The sequence below is a fragment of the Spea bombifrons genome, chromosome 1 (assembly GCF_027358695.1).
Source record: "Spea bombifrons isolate aSpeBom1 chromosome 1, aSpeBom1.2.pri, whole genome shotgun sequence".
NCBI lineage: Eukaryota > Metazoa > Chordata > Amphibia > Anura > Pelobatidae > Spea > Spea bombifrons.
Window position 1 is genome coordinate 129,806,885 of NC_071087.1, and position 15,932 is coordinate 129,822,816.

A 15,932-nucleotide genomic window follows, 5' to 3' on the forward strand; every position below is an offset into this window, starting at 1 on the left:
AGTTTTAGAAAAAAGCCCTTGTTCTACTGGAAAAAAAAACAGTATATGGCTTGTGTGGGTGCAATAAATGAAATAGTGGGAAATTACAGTTGAACAAAGACATAGAAAAAACACTGAAAATCATTGAGTCCTCAGGAGAAAATAGAGAAAATAAAATGCCTGCGCCCTTAAGGGGTTAAGCTTGTTGTGAGCTGTCCTCAAATTTCATTTTGTGAAACTGAATCAAAATGTTACCACATATTATATTTCTACCACATAGCAGACGTTCATAATGACATCCGTTGTTATAATGCTGCTGTTTTGTTGGTGGTAGAGATTTAAATAAAAAGAAGTTTAATAAAATCAGTTTACCAAGATAACTGTGAGCCGGCATTTCTTCAACAACTTTGATTCTTCTTGCCCCAGCGGGTATTACCAGTGCCTCTACATAACCTGAATCAATAAATGATGAAGAGCACAATAAATAACGCTGTATACATTTTTGTATCCTGTATTAATGAATTCATATAGAGATGACTAGTTAGGTTTTTATTTCTTTTCTGATACACTCCAAAAACCCATTCCTTTTTTAATCAAAGCAAAGACAAATATATTGGCCTTTACCTTCTTTGAACCATATATAATTTAGTTTTCATTTTATGGAACAAAAATCACAGAAAACCTATAAATGGACATAAACAAACCTAAATCGACATAAACAAAGCAAAAGCTTTGAATTTTTGTCTGAAATCCACAGGCTCTTTCACTCTCACACTCTTTGAATGTCTCCCTACCTTCTCTGCCGTACACTTCTGCTTTCATGTCTGCAGCTCTGCTTCCGTGTCTGGCAGCTCTGCTTCCGTGTCTGGCAGCTCTGCTTCTGTGTCTTGCATCTTCTTGTTCTTCATCTTCTCTACTCTTTTATCTCTTTTATCGCTTGTTTCTTCTCTCTTCTTTCTTTGTCCGCATCTCAGTGGACATGACCTGCTGGCAAACTTCCACCAAAATGCAGGGACATCCGGTGACACCCTCTCCCTCGATTGGAGCAGAGGACGTCTACGGAAGCTCCACCTTTTTGGTGGAAGTTTGGCGCAGAGATGCAGATGAAGAATGAAGAGAGAAAACCCAATATAAGATAGAAGAGAGGAGAAATGAAAACAAGTAGATGCAGAACAAGAAGATGTGAGAAGCAGAGTTGCGGTACGCCTATGTAAATGTGGCCATCGGACAACCAATTTGGTTTCCAAATTTAAAGTAGGCCCTAATTTTCATCCAAAAGAACGGGTAGAAATGGACTTTGTTGTCTGAAAACAAATGGGCCAAAAACAAACCAAAAAATCTGTCCGACTCGTTTTTGGCCTGTTTGAACACGTCTAGTGACAACATACCCATCGCCAGTTTTAGACTCACCAGTTAACTAAATTTACTTTATCAGATTCACTGGTTGCAAATAAATCAAGTCTTTATGACAATTCCTGTCTTTTTTTCTTGTTTACAAAATAATTCTGGATATTGTTAATAACTCATTTACAATTATTCAGCATAATTTGCTTCTAATCAAGAGAAAGGTGCGTATTTTTAGTTGGAATGCACCGCTATCTCTATCTCTTCCAGTCTTTAATTAGTGTGGTATGATGAGCTTAATTAACCCCTTAAGGACCAGGCTGTTTTTTACTTTTTGTACCCTTTGGGACCAAGGCTGTTTTAACACTTTTTGCGGTGCTCGTGTTTAGATCGATTTTCAGGACAAGAAGTGCTTTCTTCAGATATTTTTTGATCATATTATCTCATTTCCTATAAAAAAATAATAAAATATGATGGGGAAAGAAAAAAAAATGGGAAAAGTTCGCTAGAGGGTCTCCAGACCCTCTTGAGAACTCTGGCTCCACTTGCAGGTTGAATACAGGTACTGCATTCAACCATGCAAGCCAATGGGGCCCAGCTTTCTAATCACAATGTGATTAGTAAAATATTTAGAAAATAATTTTAAAAAAATATATGGGGGAAAAAAAAGCTTAAAAAGTGGTAACATTTAAAAATAATTTTCATCAGAGGAACCATCCTGTTCCAGCAAATGTAAAAAAAAAAGTCCAAAAATAATAAAATAATAAAGTTTATTATTATGAGCAAGTGCTAAAATTGGCTCTGTATCTTCCCAAAAATCTTTACATGGAAAGAGTTAAAGTAAAAGCATTTGAAATACCCAATTTAAAAAAAAAATGAATGGTTTGATGGGGTAAATTGGAGTGGCCAGGCTCAAAGATAGGACATAGGCACAGACTGACCAAAATGTGGGGAAAAAACGAACTTCCCATATTGGGGTCTTGTTTGAAAGTGACGTATACCAGGAGCTGTAAATCCATACCTGAAGCACAATTTGGGGGTTAAAAAACAAAATACATTTCTACCACAAAGTTTGACAAAGGGTGGTAGTAAAATTAGTGCATGGAAAGGGTTAAAATACCAGCATTTGAAATACCTTGAGGTAATCTATAACTTGTGTGGGTACACTAAATGGATGAGGAGAAAATTACATCTAAACACGAGAACCGCAAAAGTGTTAAAACAGCCTTGGTCCCAATGGGGTTAAATAAATTTGAAAATGTTTAATTTCATACTGAATATGTTTTTTTCACATTATACAAACTATAGTACTGTCAGTGGTCATAATGTTATGGCTGATCAGTATATATACATATGCACAGCAGTCTGCATACAGTAGCCTGATCTATAGCCTTTAAATCCTTTTCATCCAAAACATCTATCCTTCCAGTGTTAATCTACAATGGCAATTTTCCAACTTTGTATGTCAATTATAATTTTTTCGGACTCTAACACATACCGGTGTATATATATATATATATATATATATATATATATATATATATATATATATATATATATATATAATGTTAGAGTCAGTGTGTGTATTATATATAAAATACACACACTGATCCTAACACTTTATATAGATATACTCTAACAACACACAGCAACATTCTGAAAACTCTTGGGACTGAAGGGGTTAACAACTCGAAAATAAATAATTTACCTGCGCCTCTAGTATGATTGAAGTCACCCTTAATTACTTTACACGACTTTCCGTTGCCATTGCAAACACCACAATGATCTTCTCTTGACAATGACCCCAAGATTCCATCACAACCAACTTTCTGTTTAATAAGAAAATGAAAAGGCAAAGCATATATTTTTATAGTCTCAATAAAACATATTGATTTCAAATATAAAAGGATGTCAGCAGAATTCTAGGTGGTATTAGGAGGGGTGCCTGTAATCCTGTTGGAACATAACCCCAAGGCCCCAACAGGTGGCAGCACTATGCTGTAATTCTTCTCCCCACCCTCACTTTTTAGGGAGAGTTGTAGTTTTAACTCAGTATGCATCTTGAAGGGCCAACGCACCAAAGAGGTTGCTCTTCAAGAAGGGATTGCTTCTCATTGTGTGATGCAGGTTTAAATCGGCTAGATGTCTTGAAAGTTATCTCACGAATTGAACATCAGTTCAATGTATTTTTGCAGAAGAAACTGGTTTGGGTTGATCATCGTACACAGTGAGGTTCATGAGTTTAAACTGCAACGTCTCCGCAAACATGCTGCCAAACTCCAGCTTTAGTGAATAGACTCATACAGTAATTTATTCACGGGGTAGCTATACAATGACATTGGCCAAACTATAGTCAGGAAGTAAAATAACGCAGATCTGTGAACGACATCTTATAAGTTAGCTATCACAATTATATTAATAAATAGCTTAACCTTTCGAGGGCCAATATGACATCTACTACTTAAATGGTTAACAGACATCCTTACTGCTGGATTTTAGTTAATCAGCAAATCCACGTTGGGCTAATGGCTTGGTTAACGGAATCAATTATCTCACTTTGGGGAGAATGTCAAGCATACTTCCAGGCCTTCGCTATAGTGTAATGTGCTATTATTATCCTAATTGCAATCAGAATCTGACGTAATACTGCTTAAATAACATTTTCCAGCTGGGCCTCTGGAACATTCATGCAAGTCTGTGGACTCAGGAATCGGCACTCTGTATTTATTTATTAGCACATTTTTTTGTAAATAGTAAAGGATCTAGGGTTGAGGAATGCATAAATGTCTGCGTGTTTTATTTAGCCATATCAAACTGTTTGTGTGTATACCGCCGGCATCCGCACACTGCAGATCTGCTGCCGAAGCTGCAGTAGGGGTAAGTACGGGACATCAGTTCGATCGGTTTTGGCATAATGGAGGCCATGTGTGTGTTTAGTGTGTGTAAGCATGTTTTGTATGTGTGTGTGTAAATATGTTAGTGTGTGTGTTAGTGTGGCGGTGTAAGTATGTTAGTGTGTGTAAGTATGCTACTGTGTGTGTCTGAGTGTAGGAGTAGGTTGGGGGCCCCTGATTTAGTGCATGCTGTGATCCACAAGTGAAGTTCAAATTAAGCTGCAGGAAAATACAGTCTTTCAGTTGCTAACTTTGAGCCGGGCCTCCTCACTTTTTGATTGTCTTTTGTATGCCCTGTTTCCCCATTTTACAGCACTGTGGAATATGATGACTCCCTGAAAGGAAACTGGATTGTTATTGTGGTGTGATCAGTCTTGATAATAATCTTCTTTATTATTATTATTATAATTAATCCGTTAAGTATCAAGATATTGTTCAGTACTCTACAATTAAAATGTTTGTACAAGTGCTTAACAAATGCATAGTTACACATACAGATACAAAAGTTAAGGACACTGCCAGGGAGCTTCCACTGGCCATAGGGTGCTTTTATACACAGTTCCTAGAAGGAATTGTGGGTTTATGAGGGCCCTGTGATCTTGTGATTTTCTAGAAGGAATTATATGGGTGTCGTGTGTGTGCATTGGTAATGTCCTCATTTGCCTAATATTGTTTAGGCGAGTGTAAAATCAACGTTGTAGAGTTCCCGGTGGTCTCGACTTATAGGCAGACGGCAGCAATTAACATTGGGTCCGTCAATTTCCTGCAGTAGGACTACGCCTGCACCAATCAACGAGATAAGCGATAATAATGTTCACTTACTCGACAAGCTGTTTTTTTTTGTTCTGCTGTGGTCTGTTCTACCTTATGTGAACATTATCAAACGCTTATCAGCATTGGATCGGCCTTTAGGACTCCGTAGTTTTTTCCTTTTTGTTGTTTTCATTATTTAGTTGCGCACAGGATGCTAAGTTTACATATTTTTTATCTATTTGAATATAGTTTTCTTAAATATATTTCATCTTTGTTACTGTACCTGGCATTGTCCATTTGCACAAATATCCAAGCCATTTTGACCACAAGACGTTCCATCCAGTACTTTTTCTGCCACAAGAATGGGATGATCTTTTCCAAGTGCAGAACAGAAAAGGGCACAAAGCTTTTCTATATGGAAATAAAGCAAATAAACATTACCGGAATAGTGGCAGAAAATGTTGAATTCTGCATAATATAATCTTTTGTAATCTTGTATTCTGCATTGCAAAAAGCTCATTTCTGAGGCAAAACGCCCTGGCACCTGATCCTGAGAGTGTTTTTTATCTACATAAAAGCCCAAGGAGGGGGATATTTAACTTCTTCTAATGTATAAAACCACAATATCTGAAATGCTAAATCTGGAAATCTAAAACTTTAAGAAACAGAATGGAAAAAGTAAGCAACTAGCTGGTATACTTCTGCATTGACTCGGGGAATAAAGTGTCTCCAACACAAACATATGCCAATGAATATGTGCATTAGTTATAGAAATGATACATTGCATAAGTTCTTGTTATATTTAATAATACTTTCCAAAGCTTTTATATGCACTCTAGCTGGAGAACATAATAGATTTCATTGTATTCCCTAATTCTGACCAGCCCACCAAGATGAGATTCCAGAAGTTATACAATTTACCCCACAAAATGTTGTAGAGCTCGTATCTTAAAAGTCTGTCTAGAGCAAATTTTTGATTCTAAAAGATACTTAAATCCAGGAATAACATTTAAAGTTTTGTAGGGAAACGCTGCAACATGCTGATTACAAGACATTTGTGCGCTGTTAAGACCAGAACACCATAGCACTGGTAATTAAATACAGCTAAAGTGCTTCTGACTTTGTAGTTAGTTTGGCTGTTAAAGTTTTATAATGACTTTTACAATATACATGGATTCAACGTTTGCAGTCACATTTTTCAGCTTTACTGTATTGTTTAGCATGTGGTAGTACAGTATGTTTGATTAATTGAACTCGTAACGTTGCACCCTGAAGCTAAGCTGACGGCTCTTACGGCGGTTGTACACTTACGTTCACATCCTTCACAGTATATATTATTCTGGTGTAGGCTTCAGGAAACTTAGTGGTGAATCACGGACTTGCGTTCTAATGGTCGGCACAGCTTGATTTTGCAGTATGAAGGGGCAACCCTAGAGAGCTTCCACTGGTAAAGAGTGGTTAGTCCTTTATAATGTGCAGTTAAACCTGTCGGATTTTGTAAAAGGCGCTTCAATAACTAAACTATGCAGCGTAAAGGTTCCTCTAGCAGGATTAATTTGGCAGGGACAAGAGTGGCTTCTCATATCTATGCTCCTTTGATTTTAAGATTTTGGGCCACCACCTGCAGTTTTTTCATATGGTGTGCTTGCAATTGAACCTATAGCTGTATAGTCTAAATTAACAAGTGCAATATTTTAACTTGAACTGGATGCTTTCTGTTATCCTTTTATCAAGATGACACTTTGGATGTAATAGTACGTCCAGCCTGGGACACTGCCGGGACCTGAGCAGCGTCTGCTTACCCGGTCCCGGTATGCTTTGCGGTCCCGATCATCCACATGTCCCACATGTGATTATCCTGGTGATGCGCAGCTGGAGGCTCTGGGTTTAAAAAAAACGTAGCTGGTCAGCACAGATACCCCAGTGTTGTCTTGCTATTGCCATTGCTGAGTTAGAGATCAGGGTTTGCTGTTATTGACCTTTGGCTTGCCTGACTACTCTTCTGCCCAGTGATTTTGTTCCTGGTTTGCCCTATCTGTGTATCATATCTGGCTTGTCTGACTACATGCTCTGTGTACCAACAACTTGCTTGCATGACTGCCCATTTAGTATACAGAACCCAGCTGTGGCTGACCATCCATTCTGAATGAACCCTTGTCATCCTGTATTACCCATCAGTGACTGCAGTCTGCAGGTTTCTTATATAGGTATTTGGATCCATCCGTGCTTTGGCTACAACACTCGGCACCAGACTTTACCTACCTGCACCTCCTCACTGTTGGGATAGTTCCCTGTCCCTGTCATCTTAGCTTAGGGCTCAGCTCCTTTTAAATGCAGTGATTGGAGGCTGTGCCGAGTTGAGTGTCAATGGGTAAATGGCGGGTAAATGGGCCTTGTAACTGGCCCATCCAGCAATAGAGCAATGGGACTGCTGCCCCATTAAACCTACCGGCCTAAGACTGAATACGTCACAGACTAGAGTACAAGAGCAAGACTAGTTAAAGACAGGCACGGAATATGTAGTTATTAAATATGAAATAAAATTCTAGAAAATTGTATCTACCTTTCTGTTTAAAGGGAACCATAAGCAAAGTGTATCTATGTTTTATTCATCTAAATATAAAACCTATGAGTTTAATGTACTGAATAGACTGATGCCAATATAAGTATTAGGTTTAAAGCATTTAAATGTTTTACTGATACGGAATCCCAGCATGAATGGACACATTTGTCTGGCATGTACAAACACATTCTGTCTCGCAATATTACTTCCTTGTTAAAGATGTTTAGCACTTTCCAGCAACCTTTCCAGCTCAGATGGCTGAAATGGTCATATTTGAACATATACAGATCATTTAAAGACACGTCAAAATGTTAAAGTCATCCAGACACAAATGAGCCTTGATGAGCATGTGCTAGTGAAAGTTGGGAAGGTAAAATATTTAAGATAATTTGTGAAATATTATACAGAATATAATAGAATAAAGGCTACACAGAATGTTAGCTATGCAATCACATTCCTATGAAATGGCATGGTTCACTAGTGAACTGTTCGAACTGTCAGCACTAGTACAGAGTTGTGCTGCAACTCTACATGCATACGTAGTGCAAACTAAGAGAACATTCAAGGCTTGCCCTGGCTATACACACAATTATATAATTTGACAGCATATTAGAGTCATTTTGCCCATCTAGTCGGCACATTTTTACTAATGTAAGAAAACTTAATCCGCCTGTGGTGTCATTTTAGGTTCAGGGTAGCCATATGCCCTATCCGATGTATGTTTTATTTCACTTACTTTATTAGCCTCTACACATCTGATGGGAGGCTGTTCCACTTCCCTATCACCCTCTCACTAAAGTAAAACATCCTCTAATTTAAGACTAAAACCTACAACACAGTTGAGAAAATACAGTGCTTGTAGTTTGGGGCAGCCAATTGCATGTATGCTAGCTCAACACTGATGTTCATCTATGTGACTGCTGCTACTGGACTGATGGCAATACGACAGCGCTTGTGGTGACATCCTCTTTCACAATTGGAGGACGTCACCGCAGTGCCGCCATTTTGACAGAAGTTGCCGCCAGGTTATGTCCACAGAGATACAGAAGAAGAAAGAAGATAGCAGATTAAGGATTGAAGATAGAATAGAGAAGGGAAAAGAAAAGATGAAGATAGATAGAAGATGAAGAAGATGAGAAAGCAGAAGTAGTTGACGGAAGTGGTTGGCTGGGAAGGTAGAGAAACATTTAGAGAGAGTGTGAGTGAATGTGGACCCTTACATTTTGGACAGAAATTATGAGCTTTTTGCTTTGTTTCCTTGGCTTCGTGGGAGGCTTTGTACGATTTGCCAAATTTACCAAAATACTTTAAATTAGCAATTCGTACAACTCCGAATGCACAAGTTTAGTATATAACATAATAATTTGACTTACACCAGCAAGAGGTAAGGAAGGTCCTTCTCAAACAAGTTTACAATCTAGAGTCTACAATCTACAATCTCTGTGTCTCTGTGTTTTTAAAATTCCTTTTAAAATTCATCTTTTCTGGCAGCTGCATACCTGCCACTCTTTATCAATGCTCCAACATGGGAACATAAACTTATGGTAGCATAAAAAGTGCCTGAAATCCACCACCTTCACTATAACGGCCTGAATAAACGGGTATTGCACAGTAAATGCCCCTAAATTGAAGTTGTAAACACCTTCCACCATCTCAGGATAGTCGTGTGCAACTACTGAATCCCATTAAAGCATATTTTCTCCCATGTGTTTAAGTTATTTTACCAGGATGCAGAAGTAAGGATTTTTCCATATTTTAGTATGGCAATATGGAAAAATGAATTTTTGGAAATCTGTGCGTGTTTTATAACAAGCAGCACTGTGAGTTTTATTGACGGTGTTTAATATGACATGTAAAATCTGGAAGTCAAATCCCTAATACTTAACAGTACTTTACTCTTCCTCTCTGAAATATCAGTGCAAGACTAAACATATACACAATGCGATGCTAATAGCTAACGCGCACAATTATTATGAACTTTTCCCTTCTTAGTTTTTCAGATGAAATGTGTTAAGATAAAAATCGAGTACTAACAATTTAGAAGATAAGCTATAAAAAATAAATCTTTTTTTAAGAATAACGTATCTACCTTATTTTGAAGGATTCTTTTACATTATCCCCATAATTTAAAAAACCCATCTTATTCTTTAGAAGGGTGACAGTGAGTATACTACACATACTAGTGATCTTCATATCATCAGCTGCTTGTCTATTCTAACATTTGTCAGTATCCAGTAGACCTGAACTGGCCATCAGGCACACTGGACATCAAAAGTTGCTTAATGAGCAGCCAATTAGGGGAGGAGGGACAGTTGCATGCTGGGATACATTATCTTCTCAGCAGAGGACACACCAAAATGTGACCATTGTCACAACTAACCTATAAGGATGCTATATGTTTTTAAAAAAAAATGTTAACTATTTTTAATAATAACAATGTACTACCGTGTTAGGAAAAATAACGCGAGTACTAGTGTCACCAGTACTAGTTCCAGTGGTTTCATCAACATACTGCAACAGCATTAGTGGGCTTTATTAGCCGTACCTTCATTAATGACAGAATGCCATCGGTGCTTGTGCTTATGATATGAAGATCGGAAGCTGAAAGCCTGACACTGCCAATCTCTGAAGTCCGGCATTCCTGGTGGGCACTTGGCATTCTCACAGATTCTGTACTGCATTTGAGGATCATTGCAATGTCTTCCTTCCTGACCTTGCCTGGATGAAAACACAACAGAAGGCTGAAAAATGCATGTTTTAAACAAAATGTGCACACCTTCTTTAAAAAATATATATATAATCAAGCTTTACCCAAGGCATTTACGTTGTCTGCTGCTAACTCCTGTGCCGCAGGTCCTGCTACAAGAACTCCAGCTGCTCCACTCTCCAGATAACTGTTCGGCAGAAGATGACAGGTTTGTGCATTCTCCAACTCTACACCACTATAATAAAATGAGCTATATTAATAACAATAATATAAAATGGCAGACATAATACTCATTCTCCAGGCCTTTTTGACATATTTCTTGAAGTTTCCTCCCAATCCATACATCGATTACAGTAGTTATTATAGCCCTAATTATATGGTCCTGGAATTATCACTGTCCCACAAGGTAAAGTAAGCCATGTTTCTAAAATGTTTGTTTTTTTTGGAAATGAGATATGCGGTAACTTACTTCCAGAATGATATATACTAGACGTGTATATTTCGATTTGTACAATTTTTAACAAAATTTGACAATATGTATATGTTGACAATTTGACAGTATGAATGACCCTAACGCTCGCATTTCATTGAATAAATTTGCCAGCAATGACCCTTCATAATACAGAATGAAGACAGTGAGTTCTCTACTGCAAACAGTTAATAAACCACAAACACTGTAGTTTTTGTCCCAGTTTTAAATTTAATTTGCTTAACTGTGGCCTCTTTTCCCAATATGTTCACAATATCGGAAACTGCCGGCATGGTGTAAAAGCTACATTGTGTTATAAAAAAAAACAGACTATACTTTGAAAGAAAAAAATATTTATTTTAATAGAAAAGTGCTCTGTCTTATGTATTCCATGTGAGAAAACTCACCAGACGGTATTAATAGAATAGAATGATTACTTTTGCATTATACAAATTAAGCGTTAGCAACATGTACTTTTAAAGCTGCTGATTGACAATAAGCATGAGTCTCATTAAAGGTGACTTTATTGCATCGGTTTATAATTAATTGATGCAATTAAATACATTAAGTAAAGTTGAATGCTTCAGGAAGCATAAAACAACTCACAAAAATCAATAGAAAGCATTGGATTACAGTAGTGTATCACTTTACACTTTGTAAAATATACAAGTTTTCAATTATGCTACTCAAATGACAAAAATAATAAAATATTACCAGAAGTACTGGTAGGGACTAGGAGAACTAAATAGTAACAATAACTTAAAAAAGATCTTTAAAAAAACTTTCAAAATAAATTATCGTTCTTTGAAAGCCATCATGAATAGGTACTGAGAACATTTTCCCTGTAAAGAGGTTCTGTAGTAAAAGCATATAGTTTGTAATAAAATAACCACTAATGGTCAATTTCTGACCTAATATGCACGTTATGGGGCATTTAATAGTATTGAAAACATTACCACTTTTTGAGGTTTGGGCGATTATATTATATTGTGTTGCCACTACTATTCTGTAGACATCTGATCCATTCATTTGATTTATACACATGTGCTGCTGCTAATTCCAAAGCTACTTTATGGGTTCAACTGTGTAACTTTTATATGCTTTCACAATAATAAAATACAACACCAGACCTGTAGAAATTACACCAATTATATTTTTGTTACATTTCTTTTTCTGGAAATTGTATGATTTACATACCTTTTCCACGCCACATTCTGTGCCATCCATTGGTGGATCCAGTTTTGTTCTACATTCTTTTTCACCTTCCAACTTACACCACAGTCCTGTACAAATGACATGCTAAAAAATATATTAAAAATGGCAGGCATATTATATAAGGAACATATTACACGCAAGACATAGTGATAGTTACATGTATGTATGTTATATTTATATATTAGCTTCTATTCATTTGTCAATGTTTCTGTCCCTTTTTGAGTTTATCTATATGTTTTCACACATCCAGGTATTATAATGAAATGGATTTGCACAAATCTATCTATGAGATCATTAAAAGTATGCATTAGTAATTGCTACATTAAAAATAAATGACACACTTATATACAGTTCACATTATGTGGCATTTTTCATTCACCCCATTCCCTCAAGATTGTAAGCTTGCGGGCAGGGCTCTCTCCACCTAATATATCAGTTTGTCTTAGTCTGTCAATTCTCGTCTTGTCATACCCCTTGAATATATGTATTGTATTAAGCGCTGCGTAAACTGTTGGCACTATATCAATAAAAGATTATACTCATAATAATAATAATAATTATTATTATGGTCACATACTTCAGTTGTACATTCGCCACAAACACCTACTCTTCATGTCTAGAATCTTACATGGATATCTATTTTCTCGTATATGATAATTCTATAGGACTCTCCTAAAATATTTAGATTTGACAAGGTTTTGAACTCATTTAAAAATGAAACTATAAAGCTTTCTTTAAGAGGAAATCATGAATCTTGATCTTGTGTATTAACAGCGCTGGAAAAATGTTCACATCTATATTTCTTGATATGGAGGCTTTTTTTTTATCGGTTCCAGCTGCTCAGCTCACAGAAAGCGTGATAGTTTGATGCATGTCCCTCATTGCTTATAAAAGTGCTGTTCTTTAAAGCACGCCAGAGCCCTGTCATCAGCATAGAATTAAGAAAACATTTTGTTTAGACTTGGTGGAGATTCAAATATAGGAATAACTTTACTAATGTGTCTTGACCTTGAGTCTATGATACTCCCCAGAACCCCTTGAGTTGATTTGGTGTGTAACCTCCGAGTTCAGTGCTGTCTACATGAAACTTAATAACACTTGAGCATAATATATATTTTTTGAATCTGTTTGAAATCACATGTCATATTATAAAGGGGTGCATAGCAGAATTGCACACATTTTAGACTTTTTTTACTCTAAACACTAAGAAAATTTCTCTAACAGAGTTGTACAAATGTGAATGTACTGTCTCTGAAGGCTCAAGGTTTGACAGCTGAAAGTCCATTTCTTCAGGGATTTGACTTTAAGCCTTTTTTTCTTGAACATTTGCAACCGTCATACGAGAGCAGTAGACCCATCAATGGTTCTACATAAGCTATTATACCACTGTGAAAAACATCTCCTTTTCTAACAGTTACTTAACATTCCTTTTAAAGTAAACGTGAAGAATGGATCTAACATATATCGATATCTGATAACTGGGCAACTGGAGTTAGTGAAACTCTTAAGAACCCCCAAAACCTTGCAGTGTACTGGCTAATGAGGTTGTCTCACCCATTAAGGAAAGAACATAAGGTGTAATGTGCCATTGCCAATATGCCACAGCTATTCAATCTGATACAGAAAAGCAAAGAGATTTCAAGATTGAAATTATTTATTAATTATAATGGGCATATCACTCTTTATACGTAAAGCCCAATGGATCAGTGCAGAAGCAACAACCACAGTTAAAACTTGTGGAAGACACCGTCTAAATTAATGCTCATATATAGCAAATATAGACATATTTCTTGTAAAAGCATTAAATGAAGAACGCTTCCTATATGTATTTATAAATACAGGCCCAAAACATTATCAGTATAATATTTTGATGTTAAAGCCAAAAAAATATTTATTGAATAGTTAGGCCTTAAAATTGTTCATTTAAACTGATCCAGGCAGTTACAAAAATGTCAGGTACAGAAATTAAATTGAACGGTTTAAATTAATTGGTCCACTATGTAGAAATTAATTGGTTATGAAGTAATGTCATGCTTGATGGAACTGACGCCAAGTAATACTTTATAATTTTATAATGACTATCAGTTGTCTGCTTGAGGTTTTTTCCTCTGTCTGATGAGAAAAGCTACATGTTTTGTTGTAAGTGGAGTGCTTCACTTACTGCATAGAATTTCTATTACTAATATATAACTAATTCCCGGTTAAAAGGTTAAATGTGACTTTAAAGGCTTTATTTAATAAGCACTTTTATGCTGCAGAGATGCTTCCACCCCCCAGCCATTTTTTCCCCAGTACTTTTAAATGTTACATACTACGGAGGCAAGCAAAGCCTTTTTGGTCAGTTCTGTTTTTGTTGAGTGTGACTGAGTGTGTGTCTGCTGTTGTCTTTCATATACAAACTCTAAATAGGCTAATCTGTGGTGCCCATCTGTACTTTGGTGTGTCTTAATGCCTATGAACCTGTGTTATCCATTGTTGAGCATTTATATTCATTAATGATTCTGTGTTGCTTTACTTCATATCATCATGGTTGGTGATTCCATTAGTGGAAACGTATTGCTAGAGTCCTGGGGCAGTGGCGTCAGCGGGTGGGGCATGCCCCCCTTTACATCATGCTGTGCCCCCCGTGTGCCCCCCAGCCACGAGGGAGGAGGGAGAGGGGCGCGAGGCGGTCGCTCAGGAATACATTTTCAGCAATATTAATGAATGTGTAAATGATTTGTGTGAAAGAATGAGAATAAATTATTGTGTGAATGAAAGTGTGAATTACTGAGTGACTGTAAAAGCGTTTGTGTGTATCAAAGATGGTACAATCAGGGTGTTTAAGCCTTGGGGACCAAGATGGCACAGGCAGGATGTTTATGGGACAAAGATGGAACAGGTAGTGTGTTTATGGGACAAAGATGTCGTACGCTGGGCTGTTTGGGGACCAAGTTGACTCATGCGGGGCTGTTTCAGGATAAAGATGGCACATCCTATGCGTGTAAGTTGGGTGCTGGTCAGGTTCTATTTGGGCAGTGTGGATGCCAGGGCTGGCTTGTGATCTATGCCTCTAATTTAGGAGTTGTTATCTATCCCGTTAATGCTAAGTTTTTATGTGAATTCCAATTGATCTATACATGCAGTGCTGGGTTTGTGTGTTCTGTTGATCTATACCTGCTATGCTATGTTTCCATACATTATTATTGTATACCTGCAATTACAGGGTTTTTATGTTATTCAGTTGACCTATACATGCACGTGCTGTTTACATGTGTTGTTTTTTTGATCTATATCTGCACAACAGGGATTGAGTAAAAGAGAGGTATGGTTTAGTGAATGTAGGGAAAAAGGGACTCTGGGGATGATTATGGGGGGGGGCTCTCAATGTCACGGTAGGGCCAGAAAGAGGGAAGACTGCACCGACTCTTCAGCCAGTGTGGCAAATATTGTTTTTGGTGCGGCAGTGGAGGGAGTGATTGCATGCCAGGGAGTATGGAGCAAGGCCCAAGGACATGCTTTCCTAGGGTCCAATTTTTTTCAATATAAAATATATTGGCAACAGGGTCCAATATTTATATATATTGGCAGCAGGGTCTAATATTTTATATATCGGCAGCAGGGGCTAATATTAGTATATATTGGCAGCAGGGGCTAATATTAAAGAATGAAAAATAATGTAGCGTTTTATAATTGCCCCCCCCCTACTTTGGTCCCTGTCCCCCCATGTGCCCCCCTAAATATAAAAGCTGGAGACGCCATTGCCTAGGGGAAGTGGTTGCAAGGTAAAGAACCCTGGTGCTTACAGTGTTTCCCATTCTATCCAGTTTTAGCATTACATCGAGGGTTATTTTTATTACTAGACAAAACCAAGTTAACCCTATGAAATTAGCTCCATGGACAATTATATCAAAATTTCAACATTTTCAGAAAATATAGGACAAAATCTTAGCTTAAGCTGAAAATGTATTCTCCTTTGTACACAAACATGACTGTTTTAATTCATATATACACAAGCATACAAACATA

The 15,932-nt window shown here is 37.1% G+C and overlaps 1 protein-coding gene across 1 annotated transcript in view; it reads right to left on the reverse strand.

Annotated features, from left to right (window-relative positions):
• The window catches only part of ADAMTS19 (ADAM metallopeptidase with thrombospondin type 1 motif 19), an 82,247-nt gene that overhangs the window by 18,360 nt on the left and 47,955 nt on the right, over positions 1–15,932 (reverse strand). The window contains exons 11-16 of the mRNA XM_053473656.1: positions 11,907–12,008; positions 10,345–10,475; positions 10,079–10,251; positions 5,254–5,381; positions 3,032–3,152; positions 352–432 (exon numbers count right to left, since the gene is read on the reverse strand). Of these exons, the coding sequence (XP_053329631.1) occupies positions 352–432; positions 3,032–3,152; positions 5,254–5,381; positions 10,079–10,251; positions 10,345–10,475; positions 11,907–12,008 (736 nt within the window). The remainder of the gene's footprint in view (positions 1–351; positions 433–3,031; positions 3,153–5,253; positions 5,382–10,078; positions 10,252–10,344; positions 10,476–11,906; positions 12,009–15,932) is intronic.